Source organism: Staurois parvus, unplaced genomic scaffold, assembly GCF_062004578.1.
Source record: "Staurois parvus isolate SC_StPar_1 unplaced genomic scaffold, SC_StPar_1.0 ptg000047l, whole genome shotgun sequence".
In the NCBI taxonomy this organism is placed as follows: domain Eukaryota; kingdom Metazoa; phylum Chordata; class Amphibia; order Anura; family Ranidae; genus Staurois; species Staurois parvus.
The window spans coordinates 3,129,857-3,148,757 of NW_028317843.1; the positions used below are offsets into that span (position 1 = coordinate 3,129,857).

Below are 18,901 nucleotides of genomic sequence, written 5' to 3' on the forward strand. Positions count from 1 at the left end.
GACTTGGGGTCAGAGCTGTAACTGTGAACTGCTGTACCATGGGCTGAGCCAGTACATAGGTTCTTTGATAATACTGTACATCTCTATTCATTTTGACGTCATTGAGTTTTTTTTGTGGATACAGTATATTTTTCTTAATTTTTAAATAAGATTGTAATAAACCATAAACTACTACTAAAGTTCTTTCCAGCTATAGCTCTGAGAAATATGGAAGAAAATTATAATTGTTATATCTTCAGGATATAAAGTGCAGTATTTGACAAAATAGATGAGAAAATAAAATCTTATTTTATTCTCTATAGAATGTGTACCTTGGCTGCCTAGCTGGTAGTGTAAGGGTAAGAGCAGTTTTCTGGGAACACCACAGCCTCCTGTATGGCCCCAGAGGAGTTGTATCCTGTGCAAGCCCGCTCTCAAGTCCAAGGTTAATGGCACTTTGCCATAAAAGAAAAACAAAAGCTGCGGGTGCTTACTTTTGTGTTTTTTGAAAGCCCTTGGGAGTCCATCAGTTTTTCATTGACCCAGAGGGGGTATGGATACAGGAAATACCCCAATTTTTCTCTGGCAACATTCTTGGTTTAATCAAAGACTTGACCAGTAGTGACGTAAAAATGGGAATAGGAGTCTGAGAACCTATACATTCTAAAATGGCAACCCCTGTATTTTTGTTCTGTTGGGATCCCTTTAGGACCTGTAGTGTACCCCTAAAAGAGCCACTGGTTAATTTGGTCTTATTTCCTCCCTTACAGCACACACAGCCAGGCACACAGCATTTTCAGCACTCTTCCTCTGGCTCAAAGATCAGTCTAGGGATTTCTTTTTTTATTGGGGAACCATGAACTTGGATAGGAAAAGGAAGCATGGCATACTCTGGAACTGCAAAACTGAATAACTTGAGGACTTAACTTCTGGTTGCAATGCACAAACTCCTGGCTGTACTTGTAATATAAATGTCCCACTGGATTTCCAGGCTGACTGTGACCTGTACTCCTTTCAGAGTTTAAAAGAACCACACTGTCACACTCTGCAGCACTGGGGTCTTGTATTCACTTAGCCACTAGATCATTGGTTGCCTCCTGCTGATATCCACCAGGCTCTTCCTAGTGAGGAAGAATTAGACTTTCACCCCCTCTGGACAACTTGAGCCCTCTCCCAGTTTCCTCCCAGCTCTTTCCCATGAGCTTTCTCCTGACCCAGGACTTGTAAATAGGCCTGCCAGCTAAACCTATCTGGGACCTCGGTGTCTTCAGGCTGGATTTCTCACTGACCTCTGCTCCAAGGGGCAGAACCCCTGTACGACTGAACCAAGGAACTCTGCACCTGCTACTCAGGCCTCAGACTACTTATAAGCTCTCCCTCCACCTTCTGGGTACACCTTGCCATTGACTGGAGTTCCATAAATTAATCAGAAGTAGTGTATGAAACACTGAGCAGCCCTAAGCAATCAACCCCTGCTCCTAAGTTTACAGAGGCGCTAAACTACATTTACCTAGCAGCCTACTCTAAATTAAGAGGGTGCTATAGTCCCAGTCACACCTGCCTTGAGTTAAAATAGAACTGTGGCCTCTTTGGACTCCATCGTTCCTGGGATGCCCTGGTGTCAGTGGTTCCTGGGAAGGAAAAAATGTCCAGCATCTATGGCCAATGGATGGGGGAAAAAACTACTTGGAGCTGGGAGTCAGTGGAAACAAGAAAATGCCTAGTATTGGGGTCAGCGAGGGGAAAAAAATGCAAATGTGTGCACTTATCGCATTGTAGTAAGAGACATTGGTGCTCAGTGGGGGTCAAGGGTGCAACATGTAATGCCTAGGGGGTAGGGGGACATCTGTGCTTAGCAATAGGTAAGTGGGAATCATTTGTGCTAAGCAGGTAATGGGGTGGGGGGAGTCATTCCCAGTGGGAGGTAGGGTAGAGGGACAGTAGTGGCCAGCAGGAGGGGGGGAGGGAAGGAGCAAGGAAAAAGTGCTTGGGGAGTGTAAGGCTTACTCTACTTTTGGAATAGTGCAGCATTGTTGCTGCACCATTAGGCCTCATTCACATGGATCTTTTGTTTAGGTTGCTGGCGCTACATGTGGGTAGCCTGTGTTACTCTATGGAGACCCAGTAGGTGTATGGACAGAGCTGCTCTCTAATTTGACAGGCATGCAGGAGCAGGTGCTTGTCCTCAAACGCAGACCGCATGAGTTCAGGGCTGTGTACTCATCCCTGCTTGCCTTTTCAAAGCCTTCAGATTTGTCCTGGCTAACTGTCTACGTTTTCACTATCAGAATGGTGATGCCAGAAGAAGAGCGAGGCAAATGGACATTTATGCTTCTTTGAAACCAATGTACCCTCATGCATATTGTACAGCTTGCGGCTTCACAGCCGGGTGCCCACTGCACTGTGCTTTCTGAATGGCCCCGTCTTCTGGGACCTGTCACGTGTCCCTCAAGACTACGGGGAAGGAGGGTAGGAGGACAGCTTCCGATCGCCTAGGCGATAGCAGTGGAAGTGGGAGCGAGTACCTGTCAATTTCTGGTACCCGCTTCCCAAAGGTACCAATCCTTAAAGCGGAACTTCCCCTTTTGGGTGGAACTCCGCTTTAACATACGCATCCGCAGTGGTTCGCATGAACGGGGTGCTATTCTGATGCGGTGCTGAATTTCGCACAGAAAACACTGCAAATTCCACACCACATCAGTGTGAACCCAAGTTAAGAGTCCATTCCAATATGCATTATTTTAGAGTGGAACTTTAGTCAGAAAATGAAGTCTTGTAGGATCACTTTCAGCTGGTCCCTTTTGCAGGTATAGCTATATAAAACATAAATTTGAGCCTATACTATTTAAAATCCAATTTTATCCTGTTTTGCACATATTCAGTTGCTCTCCATTTTTTGGCACTGTGCCAAAAATGTAGAGGCCGGTCTGCTGATGGTCTAAAGATTTACTGCTGCTCAGGGGCTCTGGACTTAAGCAAAATGGCAACTTCTGGCAAGAATAAACAGGAACAATCCAGGAGGCACTTTACAGCACAGGTGCCATTCAGCGCCCAGTAAAATGGACTTTTTTTTTTTTTTTTTTTTTTCATGCGTTGCTGTAACACATGTGAATTGGGCCTACAAGTTATGGCTTGGGTGTGGCCTGTACTGGTGCTTAGGTAAGCATTAAAAAAAAAAAACGTTGTAGGGGTGAAATAAGACCTTGTACAGCGGAGGTCAGCAACCTGTAGATTGCAGCCAGATGACTGTTCGATGCTCCAGGATGGCATGTCTCCAAGCCCAGACCACGATCTACCAGAGTGCAATGCAGAGGGACTACTTGTAAAGTTGGAGCTGTAGTAGAGAGCAAGAGCCGCATAAGCCGATGCCTCCTCTGTAGTGCTGGCTCCTGTCCCATGCAGAATGGTACAAACTGCGCTCCACCTCTTATCCTGGTTAGCGGTCTAAAGAGTGGTGACAGGAAAGGAAAGATCTTCAGGTCAGTGTGACGCAATACACTGGGCATAATGGCATAGGGCTGCTTTCACACTAATGTGCTGAGGTTTACCCACACATGGGTGCAGTGCAGTACACCTGCAGCTCACCCCCTGATTTAAACCCATGATTTCCATGCAGTGCACATGATTGTGACACGGTAGTGCAGCAATGAAAGGTTTAAATCAGTTGTGAGGAGGCAACACTGTGCCCGGTGATCTTTGGCTTCTCCCATGTTCATGTAGATCTCCACCTCTTTAAGGTTGCCTACCCTTTGTTGTACAGTGTAAACCGGGAACTGTCTTAATCGGAAACTGGCTCCAAACTGTGATGCAAGGACCGGATACTGCCCTTTTTCCTCCAACTGATACAAAACCACATTCCTCTTCCAACAATGGGGTATAGTTCCTGCCACTGATATCGATGATGGAGCACTATTTCTCCCACTGACACCATGCACTGTTTACTCCCACTGAAGCCAGGACAATTTGTACTCCTACTGGCCATAGTTCGGCCTATATAAAGTAAACTGGCCCTTTGTTTAGAAAGTTTGAAGAACCCTGATCTAGACCATGGTATTTCACAGTAGCCCTGCCAAAAGATCAAATCCTAGTTCTGACTTTCTGAAAAGTCAGTATTCACATATGGCCAGATATGTCCTTTGCCTCGTGTGACAGTAAAAGCCTTGTGACTGAAGTAATACAGTCTCATAAGTGCAAGACTTTGCACTTTTTTTTTTTTTTTTTTTTTTTTTTTTTAAATCACCATTGTACCATTGTTTGAATAATACAACATCTCGGGAGGTCTCATGAACATAAGTTATGTATGCTTGTCACTGTTGAGATGTTTTTTTTCTTTTCTATGTGTTTTTTGTTTTTATACAAATGACTACTCTTTTTGTTTATATATTGAAATGTACACCATTCTTCATAAAACTCAAAATCAGATTAAATGTAAGTACGAGTCTATTCAAGTATTCAACCCTAATGTTGTCCTTGGCTCTTAGTTACACAGGCCCTAAGTTCTGCATCGTGGGTTTGGGGAAGACATGATGCGCATTTAGCCCTATACTGAAAAGTTAGAGCTATAAATGGGTAGTGGTGGATTTGGCTGGTGGGCTTCAATGTTCAGTATGACGCCCTGAGGTGACTGGTCTGAATCTTCACTGTCTTTGCTTTTAAGGACCACCACAAGTCTTTAAAAAAAAAAGTATGATTCATGCTAACGCTTGGAACTAATCAGCACAAACCGACAGGGCGAACTAGTCAAATGAATAAATTACATTGGAATAGCTGATTCTTCATCTCCTTTTCTGTGCCAAGGGAAATGTTATGCAAGCTTGAAATGAGTCAACCCTTTTACCAGCTTCTTGGAACAAGACAAATATTAGGACAGTGCTAAAACCCACTTCTAATGTAAATAATTACTCTTTGTAGCATTTCAACAAACTCCAGTCTGTAAGCACTGTCAGCATGTATCTTGTACAGCCACCTCCTGCTAGTAGCCGGGGAGGGAGTGCGTGTTTACCCTCTGACACTGGATCCTCCTCTTTGCCTTCATCCATGTGTCTGGAGAGCGGCCACCAGGCTCAGATGTCAGCGGTGGAAACATTTCTGCCAACGCATCTGGCTGTACACTCAGCAGCTACAGGGACTGGATCACAGGAAACTCCCAAGATACATTATGTTCAAAACTATTAGTCTGGGCGGAAAAAAAAGGAAATGGGCTGAAGTTTGCTACATTCCTTTTAAATGTGTTTTCTGCATTTTTAGCGTATTTTTATTTGAACAGAACTGTATAGGAACAAATAACCCAGGCTGAAGGAAATCTCTACTACAGTTTACAATAATAGAATTGGCTAGTCACACAAAAAATATAATCTGTTAAATTCTGACTACTCTAATGTGCAGTTTATCTGATCTAACCAAACACTCAATAATATGTTCAGTCCAAATTTGATTTATTTATTTTATAAATACAAGAGTTGGGGCCATTAGGTGTGTTTAATAGCATCCAGCTGTCCCTGAATTGGAGGGACTGTTCCTCTTTTGAAAATGAACCCCAGCTGTTCCCCTTTTACTCCTTTTTTTTTTTTTTTTTATTTGTCCCTCCTTTTTGGTCCAGTGTATGGACCCCTATAATATTTAGTTTCTAGAAGCATTTTACTGCATTAGACCATATATCATTTAGAATTAATGGGTGCACTTGAACTTCTGATGATTTTGAGTGATTTGACCTTCTTCAAGTGGTTTTTGCATTTAGTTTGAGAAGCCAGTATAAAGGAAACTTAGTTTGGGTTGTGGGTTTTTTTTTTTTGTTTGCATACTTAATTTTTATTCTCCCAATAAACTAACAGCTAATAGATGCGTAAACCTCCATTCAAACCTTGTATAATACATAGGATCAGATTAAAAACATGCTTTCCATTTTTGCCATCACCTTGTGTTCTAAGTCTTAGAGAGGTCTTCACCATTCTTTTTTTTTTTCCTCTATGCTGGTGATGGATGGGCGTATCCAAATACCAATCCCAATTGTGTTTTGCATAAAATTCTTCATGGCTTTTGTTCCTGGGGGGGTGTAGCATTTGCATACACACTGTACTAAAAAGTTCTTATCTCAGAGAGCTATGGCATATTGAAACATTGTCCTCTTATGCCATATTTATACCAACAATATATGAGGCAGTGAGAGCAAAGTTTGGGTGTGGTGTGTGTGTGTGTTTTTTTTTTTTTTTTTTTTTTTTTTTTTTTTTATGCATCTTGGATTTTCTTCTTTCAGATGACACAGGTTGCCCCAGCAGTCAGTCGGTGTCCCCAGTGAAGACTCCATCCGATGCTGGTATGAGCCCCATGGGATTCTGTACAGGAAGTGAAGATGACTACAGTCACAAGCGAGTCAGCACTGGCATGTATACTGATGGCAGCATTCAGCCTACGAGGTACAAGAAGGAGTCAAAGAGCAGCCTAATGAAGACTGGTAAGATTTTGTATTTGTACTCCATCTGTCACCTCCATTAGTTTGTCAATACGCCATCAGTGGTTCATATTTCTTCATAGTATTATGTTCATTGCTACAGTGTAGGTTAATTTTACATTTTATTTGCCTTTTTACAAAGTGGACCTGAACCCAAAAAGTAAAGGTCTATGTTATTGAGAACATTCTGTTCTCCTTGCTGAAGTTTCCGACACGAGAAAGAAAAGCCGTGCCTCTACAAAGATGGCTGCCTCCACACATATGCATAGTGCAGAACAAGGCATGGTTGGTCAGTAACTGTGGGAAAAAATCAGCTGCAGGGAGACCACAGTCAATAATGGTGACTAGTTCTTTGTCCTCTGCTTGCCATTTTTTTTTTTTTTTTTTTTTTTTTTTTTTTTTGAGGTATAGCTTCCAGCGTTCAGTTTCTCTTTAGGCTCTCTAGCCTTTGACCATGACCTTTTAGGCAGATGCTGTAGACTGGTAAATGGAAAGAAATACATTTCTCTTACTACTGTACTGCAATGCTCTAAAGGTACTGGGTGCTTGTGTTGGCATCCTCCGATGTGGCCCTGATTTGTATCATAAACACTTCAGAGTGCTCTGTCATAGTGTTAACTGTTCAGCCTGTATACTATTTTTTTTTGTTTAAAGCTTTCAAACGTTCATTCCATGTGCATATTCTTCCTTTTTTTTTGGTCCTCCTGTGTCTCTGACCTTCCTGATTCTACTTTGAACAGGTCATTAGTGGTTTAAATTGGACATCATATAGATCCACCCATAGATTAGTGTGGGTAGTCAAAAACCACAGCTAGCTTGTGCTCCTCTGAACCCGACTGCTTCCAGCCGCTGGAAAATCCTCTGGACAGCTAAGCCTGGAAAATTCAAATCCGGCGCCTTCAAGAAACGTTGGAAACATCTGATGTAATCATTATGCTTAACTGAGAGAGGGGATAAGATGGCCAATGATCAAATTTTTAATTCAGTTTAAAACCGTCATTCATCTAACCACAAAAATAATTTAAAAGGCTTTGAAAAGTGCCTGCAAAACCCCTACCATTTTTTTTTTTTTTTTTTTTTTAATAATTCAATACAATGTTAATTATTAAATTATGTGGACCCCTAACTAGTAATAAGAGCTAATCCTTTCCAGGGAATATCCTGTGCTAAATTAGAAAATCCAATCATTTTAAAAAAATGTTTTTCATTTATGAAGTCATATTTAGCAGGATTAGTTTTCAGCAGCAAATTCAGCCTCTCTTCACATAATTGTGCATCATGCAACTTCCCTCTCATGCTCTTTGTATTTTAAAGTAATGTTTCAGAGGAACTTGACAAGAGAATCCCCCCGGCATAAATATTCTGGGTTATTCAGAAGTGGATAATGGCAACTATAGGGATGATTTTAAAGTAAAGTAGGTCAATTCAAGCTGAGCATGGTGAAAAAAACACATTAAAATAGGTTATATTCAGTGAAAGAAACATTTCAAAATACGGTAATCAGTAGCCCCACACATTTAGACAGCTGTATGCAACTCTCAACGTTTCCTGTAAAAGTCAGGCTTCGTCATGCTCCTCTTACCTCCCCGTGAACAGACCAAAATACAGGCTTTGAGGACTAGGGAGCATGATCAAGACCTGCCGTGAATTTCAGTTATCTTTGCCTCGATTTATTTTGAAAGTGAGATTTTTCACAAAGGTCACCTCCACTTATGTTTTATTTTTACTGTTTGATTAATTTAAATTGCCCAAGTTTATGGCAGATTAGCTTCTAACTCCAGAGTAATGTACTTCAAGATGAGTGAACCATTTTGTAGACTGCAGTGGTAAAAATTTTGTGATGACAACAGGTCTGCTTTATGGAATATTTTTAATCTAAGGCTTGTGACAAACATGATGCCCGTCCCCTGCCCTTCTCATCAACACGTGACAAAGGACCAACCAATCTCACACCGTGCTGTCACTTGCATAACAATGCTACCCTCAACTGCACCCTTGACTGAGATTTTCCAGCTTGTGGGACCACAATCTAGGCGCTAGCAGCCTGAGAGCGATTGTCACTAGGTTAGGTTATTTATGCAATTAACGTTTTAGACTGCCAAGACCGCCTTGTTACCGAGAAGGAGGAAACTCACAATCTTAACAATAACTCTGACTTTAGCATAAACGTCTGCAACACACACTGTCACCACAGACAGGGATATTCAGAGGATTATTATCCGTAGCACTCTTCAAGAGACAGGTATTCTTTAGTTTGCTTTAAAAGCCTTAGAGATAATTTTAACACTTTTTTTCAAAATAGGATTTATTAATGAAAAGGTCAAATGGTGCAATTAAAATATTTACAGAAAGGATGTTACAAGGACCTCTAAAGAGAACAATAACGCAACAGAAAAATAAGAGGTGAAAATGGAGAATACTTGCAAAAGTCCTGGTTTTAGCAGAGTCCAGGTGTCCAAGCAAAAACATAGCTGTGGCTCTCTTGGGTGTTCCTTGGTTGATGTTAAAATGAGAGCTTTCTTACCAGGTCCTGACATCCCCTTTTCTGTGATATCAAAGAGGTGTCACCAGAGACCATCTGACCAATAATCCGGTTTAAGGGATGGGTGCTGGGAGGCCACCATGTTTACGACCAATTCCTAAATACAGTTTTACACTAAACTTCCAATACCTGCCGATGGTATTCTAGAAATTGGCAGAACATTATTCAGAATTATATTTTGTATCCAAGGATACCAAGCACAGCGTACGTTTGTCACCCAAGAGGGAGGAGACCGCTTTCTCCCCTTTTTGTATGTGCTAGGGTTGTCATGTATGACCTTGAATTATTCCACATGATACTCCCCATTCAAATATATACCTGATATTAATGTGTCCTGTTCCTGTTGGATTATAAGAATTGTGTGTGGAATTGTTAAATTGTAAAATAGACGTTTTCTAATTTTGCATTCCTAGTGCTTTAATGGCCTTGCAGGCTATGTGTGACAGGCTTGACTGAGTTATTCTGGTTTTATGATAGGGCAGAGGGAAGAGTGTTTGGTTTTTTTGGTTTTTGTCATGGTTGTGGGAACACACATCCTGCCAAGACTAATTAGCTGTTTACAGCTGGCATCCAGGCATGGACTCTGGTGTTTTTTGTTTTAGTTAAGATAAAGATGAGGGGCTCTTTTTGAAGTTCATTAAAACTTATACTTACAAATTCCATAGTTTTCAGGAGGAGGGAGGGAGATCACTGCTCGTGAAAAACAAGATGGCTGTTGCCTACAGCTTTCATGTCCCCATTGCGCACAATCATTACAAGCTCACATATGAGATAGACTTTTACATGAGGACTAATCCTCCCTGCAAGTTGGTAGTACTTGCTTGTCGCCTCTTTGCTCTGTGTCCACAGGCTCCGAGTTCTGTCTCCAAGCTGGTTGGAAACTCATGCCACCATTTAAAAAAAAAATAAATAATCAGCAGCTGCATATGTGCCATCACACATTTCTTTTGCCCAATAAATGCCCCCCACACTTCCCAAGCTCTTGTGTAATGTCATATGGCACATACACATGATGAGGCACAAATATAATGTGCCTGATCTTGGACCTTCACCATACAATATTACACTTATCTGTTTGGGTGGGGGAACCATTTTTCCCCTGAGATCTTGTAAGTTGTAAGGTCTCACAGTTTAGAAATTATATTCAATGCAAGTATGTAAACAATTTTTTTTCTTTTCTATGACTTATAAATGGTTTATAGATTGGCATGCATTTGGGGAAGGGAGGGGAAGGGATCCACTTTAAGTAATGTGCAGTGGTTGGATGTAGTTTGGGTTCTCCTGCAAAAGAAGCTGGTTTGGGTGTGCCCACCACTATGACAGTATTGTATCTGTATTTCTTTTTAGCTTTTGTAAGAATTTTAAAATGTATGCCAATGTTCCATACTGGAAATGTTGAATCTAATGAGTCAAGCCTTCATGACCAGTCCAGCATTAATCCACCACATAAATGGTTATTTGATTCTATGTGCAGATTTGCTGTAATAACCATTTTGTATGTACAAATAATGCTGTTCTTTTCAGCTGAGTTCCTGTCAGTTTCTATAGCAACTGCAGCTCTGCTTTGCTCAACAGAATGGTAAGCGGATTGAATTTGAATAAGGAACGTTGTTACACCTGTGCAAATTCCAACACTTCAGTCGGCAATGATAAGCCAGCATGTCATGTCTGAGATAAATCGTTTCATTTCTTAAAACGATCGGGTCAGAAAAATAAGATTGCGTATTGGTAACTGCGATTTAGTTACTTCACAGTTAAACTGCTTTTTCACGTGAAACATGGTGGTGGACAAAATTTCAAATAAATATCACTTCAAGTGCACCTGTCATGGAAGAAATATGGGGTATGCTAATACTTGCCTCCTGAAAATAGTGGATGTCTGGTTGGGTCCCCCTTTAATATTTCAGTGTCACAAACACAAAACAAGAATGTGTACATAGTTGGTAAGGTTGAATAGATACACCAGTCATGCCACTACCATTTTCAATATCTCTGCATGTGTACAACATGAATGTCAGTATTCTTGTTCCTCATGAATGACTGACTCAAGTTATCAAAGCCAAAATGCCAACCTCATAGCCAAACAATTAACCGTTTTCAGAAAGAGGTCCATAAATGATGACCTACATACTTCTCTCATAACAGATTTTCTTTAAAGCCAAGTTCCAAGTGGGGATAAAAAGTGGGTAGTTGTTGCATAAGATTAGTATAAATACCCATATCTATCTTGATGTTGACCTCCTGTGATGAATGAGAGGAGGCTGGGATGCCATCAGGTGAAGGGTCACTCCCAATATATACACTAGTGCCATGTCCTAATTTTTATTGGTCAAAAGAAACAAGGATAATACAAATGGATTTTATAGGCACAAAGACTAAATGCACGTATTAATAAAATCTGTATTGCTTTATTTGATATTACGTCACATATAGACCGTAGTATTATAAAACTTGTTTAGTAATGTCCCTGCAATGAATGTCCCAGAGCCCACCATGTAAAGGCGCACAACCAGTGATGAGGCATGGAAAAAAACACCGGGATGATCCTATAGGGGGGTGAGGGACATTCTGGTGCTGGAGTTTGCTCCTTCCCCTATGTGTGCGCGTGGTACCCACCTTCAGCACCTTGCGGTGCATACGTGGGTGTGTCACACCCATGCATCACTGCCGGGCGCGGTGACGTCACACTCCGGCGTGGGCGCGCTGTGCCGAGGTGCTTTTTAGGCCGCAGACTGGCACTCCATTTCTGCCATTCTTGTTAGGGCGTCTGCCCTGGAGGATGTTTTTTGCCATTAGCTCTCTGTGACTTAGCACTGCTGTAACTAATTCCCAGTAAGACACCTGCCAACGATGGACATATGTGTAGCTTTGTGACAAATCAGTGATGAGAGAGATATTCTATAATCTCATATGGCCTGTCTTCTTTTCCTCTCCTCTTTTTAGGCCCACCGGTCAATTTTATCCTTGTTTCTTTTGGCCTCCTATGATGATTTACTCATAAGAGGTGAGGCTACATACACCAATCCAATTTTTACTGCTTTTCTGCCTCAAGTCTGTTAGAGCAGTCATTTTCTTTCCTAAAAGGGTGACCATTCTCTATCCACATATAAATGCTTTAAGACCAGTCACCCTTGCACTCACTTGCAGGGGAAGTGCAGCTGCACAAACCCCATGTGTCCTTGTGCTTCCATCTCAGTTCATCTCTGCTCCCCTTAACCAATAGTTAATAGTAGATAGACATTCAACTAGACTTGTTCTCTAATGTTAAAGAGATTTTAGTAGGTTCTCCAAGGCACTTTTCCAGTTACAATGGATCTCAGGAACATACTCCAGGATTCATATCCATATGGTAGCAGGGACACTGAATTCACTCATCATGGAATATGTAGATGCTGATTGTCCAAGAACAGGATGGGAGAAAATGGTGATTCCACAACTATCACACTTCCCATCCTGTTCTTGGACAATCAACATCTACATATTCCATTTGGATTGGATTAAGGTGCCTGTGCTACCTGTGTGGATATAATTGCCAGGGTATCTTTCGAACATTCAGTGGATAGGAAGAAGTGGTGTGAAGAAGCTACTAAAAATCTTCAGCATTACATAAGCGTTCTAGTTGCACTGGACAAACTACTACTATGTGACTATTGCTACCATGACCTGGATAGATGAGAAAATGGGTAGTGAGTGGATGCTATAGCGATCACTGGCTGGAGACCAGAAGGACTTCCAGATATTTTCAATGCTGTTACAGTATATGGATTTGCAGCACGTGTTGAAGCCTTCTGGGAAAGTAGTTTTTGGCTGCAAGCCTTGTCGCCAAGCTGAGATCTAGTGCCACCACTATTGCACTCCCCCAGACTGGAGTAATTTCAATATGGGATGTGCTTTAAAGGAGCATTGGGAGCCAAAAATCAAATCCTCTTAAATTGGTGCTTGCAAAAACATTTTCTCAAGGATATAACCGGGAGAGTGGTGTCTTTCGGCTGTTAACAACTGTGGTTACCAGTTTCTCTGACTGGTGAGAAAAGGAAACCTCTAACTGGCTAGTTGCTCTGGGCAACACCAGTGTTTATCCTTTTGCTTCTCTATAATATACAGCTCAATACATTTTTTATAAAAGACTGAGCCTGAGTTGTGTTGTGCTGTGTAACTAATGAAAACACTGGCTTGTATGGAAAATCCGTCTCTGCAGCACTTTTAGTTATTTGTCATAGTGTTGGAAATATTTTGTTTTAGAAACGTCTCTTGTTCAAACAAGTCACCCAGAGATGGATGTTACCATTCTGTAACAATGTTCTCCATTCACCCTCTTCTAACACAACATTGTGATGGCCTCGGCACATTCCTGACCCTTTCAATATCGGCTTTTCCAGTCCTGCACAGAAGATGCCAGATTAGTATTGGGGAAGCCGTGTCGGGCACACTTGTGACTCTTTCAGAATGGCTCAGTATGTACATGCACATTGCAGTAACCAAAAGAAACAAAACTTTATTTTACTGGAAGCAAATTTTATAGCACAGCCAGACAGTTGACCTGACCCTCCCCCTTTTTGTTTTTTTGTTTTTTTTTCTCCTGCGGTTCAGCAACATAGCCTGATCACCTCCCTGTCCCCATTCTGTGACTGGACAGTAAGGGAGCAGCAGACCGATCAGCTTTCCTTGTAGGAACACCAGCCTGCAGCACACCAGCCTGAGCTCTGTTGTATTGGAGATTACAAAGGGTTGACCAAGTCAAACTTCGGTAGTTATGTTAGTTTGAGCTAAAAATACATTTAGGACTCTTATCACACCAGTCTGCTCACTATAACGTATCCATGCCATGGGGCATTATGATGAGCTGTTCCAAGCACTGCTTGCGTTTTTTGTTTTTCAACTTCATGGAATTATAAATTATACTTTTACATGTTTTGCTCGGTAGAAGTTGCTGCATTTTTTACACCACAACACACCTCAATGCAACATTATAGTATGGACATTGTATGAAAAGTAGTATAAGCGCCTTAGTATTATTCAACAAGCTGCTATGCACAGAAAAAAGGTACCAATGACCTATGGAAAAGACAATGTATATGGAGAGTGCAGCGCTTATAGACAACATACTACACTATGGGAGTGTTCTTGTCGCCCCCTGGGGGAGTGTTCTAGCCCACAGATCCACTCTAAGGACGGGATACCACCCACTACCCAGGCCATCCGGAGGGACAGCACCCACCAGGATTACACAGGGGGACCCCTTTGAGGAAGAGGACCACTTACCTCGGACCCTATAGAGGGAGGACCACCCATTACCTAGCATCAGGATAATTACGTATAAGGCGCATTTAATATGCGCGTCCGGTGAGTGCACATTTCATTACCATTACCACACGGATACCCAAGTCACCTCTATTTTTCATCTATATATTTGGTGGACTATTCCTTAATTCTTATAATTAATATTAAGGACTTATTGTTCCCTTTGTTCACCTATTGTCTATAAGCGCTGCACTCTCCATATACATTATAGTATGGACAGTTTACACAAAACAATTGTTTGTATGTGCCTTTCCATTGAACCTGCATTAACCTTACTTTTCTTTTTGTTAATTTTGGGAGGGTGGGCACTAACACCTGGCCAGCACCCCCCCAGAACTGACTGAACTGATTTCAACAGCTCATGGTCAACTAGTGACAATCGGGAGCCAGTTGGACAGCCTCTTGATGTCAGCATTGTGCAGTTAATTACAGTACCGCATAATCCAGAGCCCCTCCTAATTAAACCAAGTCCAGCTTTAGCTAAGGCTTTTTTTGTTTTTTTGATAGTGGAACAAGTTAGACTCAATTTTTTTTTCTTGTTCAACATTTTTATTCGAAAAGTAGAGGACATGGCTCTTCGGATACAGTAAAATGATAATACAAAATCCCAGAGTATTGGGCCAACACACAATTAAACAATGAAATTGACAACAGCTTGAAAACAATGAACAGTAGAGCAGTCACGTGGGGTCATGGTTGAGCAAAAGGGCAGCAAAAGAGGCGCTAAAAGGGAAAAGGAGGTGACCGCATCATAGACTAACTGTAGAAGGCTAAATATATATATATATATATATATATATATATATATATATATATATATATATATATATATATATATAATAATTTTTTTTTTTTTTTTTTTTTTTTTACACGCCTCTGCTTGTCGTATCCAATGACCAGTCTAGGGGATGATTTTGGAGTTTTATTATACAACTGGGCATAGGGATGGGGAATTGTAGTTAGGATACTCCAAAAGTAGAACTATTCACTACTCACTGTCCAGCTGATCTTAGTTGAGCACTTTTGAAGTCTTAGCTGACACAGCATACTTCCCTTTACTTTGTAGCAACAAGTATTTTATAAGTGAGCAAAGTCCCTTTTTTGCAGTAGTAGTAGTAGTTACAGGGCTGAGATCCTCAGGTATAAGCCAGTTACAACCGACTGTGACAGCCCAAAGGTAACGTAGCAAGCATAGTCCTTTGCAGTAGCAACACTCGGACAAGCTCTTCAGAACACCAGCCAGTGTTCCCTTTTTTCCAGACCCATGCTGGTTATCAAACACCTGGGGGGTTAGCAAGAACACAATGTCCCCAAATTTCTCAACGTCAGTACTCACAAGGCCCAAGGATAGAATGGTTGGTTGTTTTCTTCCAAGCGAAACCCTCTTGTGATACCAGACAGAGCTTTGGCATACCACTCCCCTCAGCTTACTGAAGACCCAGGGTCACTCTCTCTAACTTCAGGCCCTCAGGTTGACCCACTTGAGGCTACATGGCAGCAAGTGCCAGGCGTGGCAGCCTACCTCAAGCCTGGCTTGATGCAATCTACTCTCAGGAAAGACACTGAACCCATGTTCTCTCAGAATATAAATACCACTCTCAGCATTCAATGGGGCAATCCTCCTTCAGTTAGCCAGGGCTGTATCCATTATCATGCTGTGCACTTCCCTAGCCCCTTCTCATGTTCTGGAAGGCTCTCATAGCTTCCTGAAGGTGGGCAGAACTCGGACAAACTCAATAGCACCAGAGCAGCATGAGCAGACCTAACTCCTCAATCACAGCACTCTGTTAAGCAGAATACCACACTGAATGTACCTGATGACCCCTCTGGTAAGCAGATAAAAACAGCTATGCTTAACCTAACTATACACATCCTAGCACCTAACTAGGGGGGTGCTACAAAAGGAAGCACACTGATGGGAACAATCCATGTAAAGGGGCACTCTGATGGGGATACCTGATGTAAGAGGGGATAACTGAAGATATGTAAGGGGGGGAACTCTGATAGAGGCACCTGATGATGTAAGAGGGCTCTCTGATGGGGGTAACTGAAGATATGCAAGGGGGAACTCTGAAGGGGACACTTAATGTAAGGCAGGCACCACTCTGTTGGGGATCCTGATGTAAGGCACCACTCTGTTGGGGATCCTGATGTAAAGGGGACTTTTAATAGGGAAATCGTGTGGGCGCAAGGTCTGCTTAAGCACCCTACTCTGACAGCCTAATACATACTAGTGTTTACCCAAGTCGTGACACTGTGACAGACTGTCAGTAACACACAGTTTTGACATTGTGTTCCCTGACTTACTGCACCCCCAGATGGCCTAGATTATGTCCTGATTCACAAGCCTGTATCTTGTCAATCAGCACCTGGCCACACCTTGTCCTGCCCACTGTTTTCTGGATTGACAGCTCTGCCACTGTTTCTGAAACCCTCCCACTGTGAGCTGCAATGTGTGCGAAGGGAAGTGTGTGAGACACAAATGAAGGATTTGGCTTCAATGAGGCTTGTGCATTACATGGTAACTGAAGTTTTGGTACTCCTTCAGATTGTCACATAAGAGTCTTTAGTTGTAATTCATATCTTCATCTGATTGTCAAATGATTTTAAAAATAATGAAGCAATCAGAGAATCATGTGATCCGTAGGAGCCTGGCATTGCTGGCTTCCTTCTAAAAAAAACCTTTTACTTTTCCCTTATCCGTGACTCCTAGTACTGAAGTTTCTGGATCAGCACAACAGACAGGTAACTGTTATTTTTAGAAAAAAGCAAACAATGGCAGGTTCTTGAATTGCTCATCACAAGTTTCCTTTCCTTTTTTAAGATGATTTTGTGTCTGTTTCTAAATTAAAGAGGAAAAGGAGGCTGCTGTCGTCTGATGTACAGTACGTGAAGAACAAAAGCAAAGGAAGGGTGTGTCCACCAAAATAGATTTCACTTTTCTTGTACAACAATTGAAGGCCTTTTACTGGAAAGCTGCTTGTTTTGAGTTTTAAAAAAGTTAGAGCGGATATAAAACAGTTGACTTGGTTGATTTAAGGCTTTCTATAATTAGGAATTTAAAGGTCAACTCTACCGAAAATGAATATTTCTTAATTTTCTGTGGGTACTGGAAGGTTCAATCACATGATAGCTTCTTCCACCGATGGGCGTATTTGCTGCGAGGCAAACAAGGCACTTGCCTAGGGCAGCACTTTTCAGGGGGGGGCGGCGCTGCACCTCGGCAAGTGATGTCACTACAGCAGAGGAATCCAGTGAGGAGTGGGAGTATCAGGCCTCCCCTGGACACTGCCGTCCTCTGGGATCATCTCTCAGTCCTGGCTTCTCACCGCCATCCACTGCGGAGAGCTCCGACCCTCAGAGCAGCCTACAGCCTGGCCAGGCGCACTGCATACTGGGAGTTGTAATCTTTCCCCCGCCTCCGACCTGCTACCTCCACAGGAGCAAACTACAATCCTGGCAGGGTGTGTGGGGAAAGGACTACAGCTCCCAGCATGCAGTGTGCCCGGCTAGGTTGTAGGCTGCTCTGAGGGTCGGAGCTCTCCACAGTGGTTGGCAGTGAGGAGGCAGGGCTGAGTGAGGATCCCGGAGGACGGCAGTGTCCAGCGGAGGCAGGGATCTCTGTCACAGAGAGGGAAGGGAAATGTGGATGTGAGGAGGATACATACCGGCAGTACATGGCTCCGCCCCTCCACCAGGCCTGGTGAGAGATCTCCATCCTACTGCTGTGTGTACCATGTATATTTGTGTGGGGGCGCGGAGAGCTGACAGACTGACCAGAGAGAGACTGCCAGGTGAGTGACTGACAACCTTCACGCCGCTCATACCACTAATGACACCGTCTCGCCGCTCATACCACTAATGACACCGTCTCGCCGCTCATACCACTAATGACACCGTCTCGCCGCTCATACCACTAATGACACCGTCTCGCCGCTCATACCACTAATGACACCGTCTCGCCGCTCATACCACTAATGACACCGTCTCGCCGCTCATACCACTAATGACACCGTCTCGCCGCTCATACCACTAATGACACCGTCTCGCCGCTCCTACCACTAATGACACCGTCTCGCCGCTCCTACCACCACCGACACCTTCACAGAAAGATGTGGCCGACCACTAAGTTCCACCCAGCAAACGTTGGTGCACTAGAGACAGTGGGGGTGCACTGGGGGGGCGGCTATTTTTGTGTTGCCTAGGGTGTACATAAGTACACCACTGCTTCCACCACTCACGGACTCCAGAAGAATCTCTCCCTTCTTTCCCCATGGCACAAGTAGTAATATCGGGCTCAATGAAAGAATGAATGGAAGAAGCCTGAGCATGAAATGTATGTGGGGATGCATCCTTGCTGGAATCTCTGAAAAATCTAAGAAAAGGCATGGGAGAGCAGTAGAACTCCCCAAGCCCACCCAGTTCTGAAATATCAGTTTTGGATGGTGTTCTACTTCAGTGACCATTTCTCAAATGACCCCATTATAGGCCATTCCTGAAAATGCTTCTAAAGGATGTATCCGACTGGTTATACCATGATGCCCATGCTTGTTTTACACCGTGTTAGGATCCTGACACCAAAAATAAATTTCTCGACCTGAAATATATGGATTATCAACAAAATTAAATGG

General features: G+C 42.6%; 1 protein-coding gene across 12 annotated transcripts in view; it reads left to right on the top strand.

Moving 5' to 3' along the window:
- The window catches only part of SYBU (syntabulin), a 66,238-nt gene that overhangs the window by 22,082 nt on the left and 25,255 nt on the right, over positions 1-18,901 (top strand). For all 12 annotated transcript variants that reach the window (XM_089664399.1, XM_089664425.1, XM_089664435.1 and 9 more), the window contains exon 4: positions 6,233-6,430. In XM_089664399.1, coding sequence (XP_089520525.1) covers positions 6,233-6,430 — 198 coding nt within the window. The remainder of the gene's footprint in view (positions 1-6,232; positions 6,431-18,901) is intronic.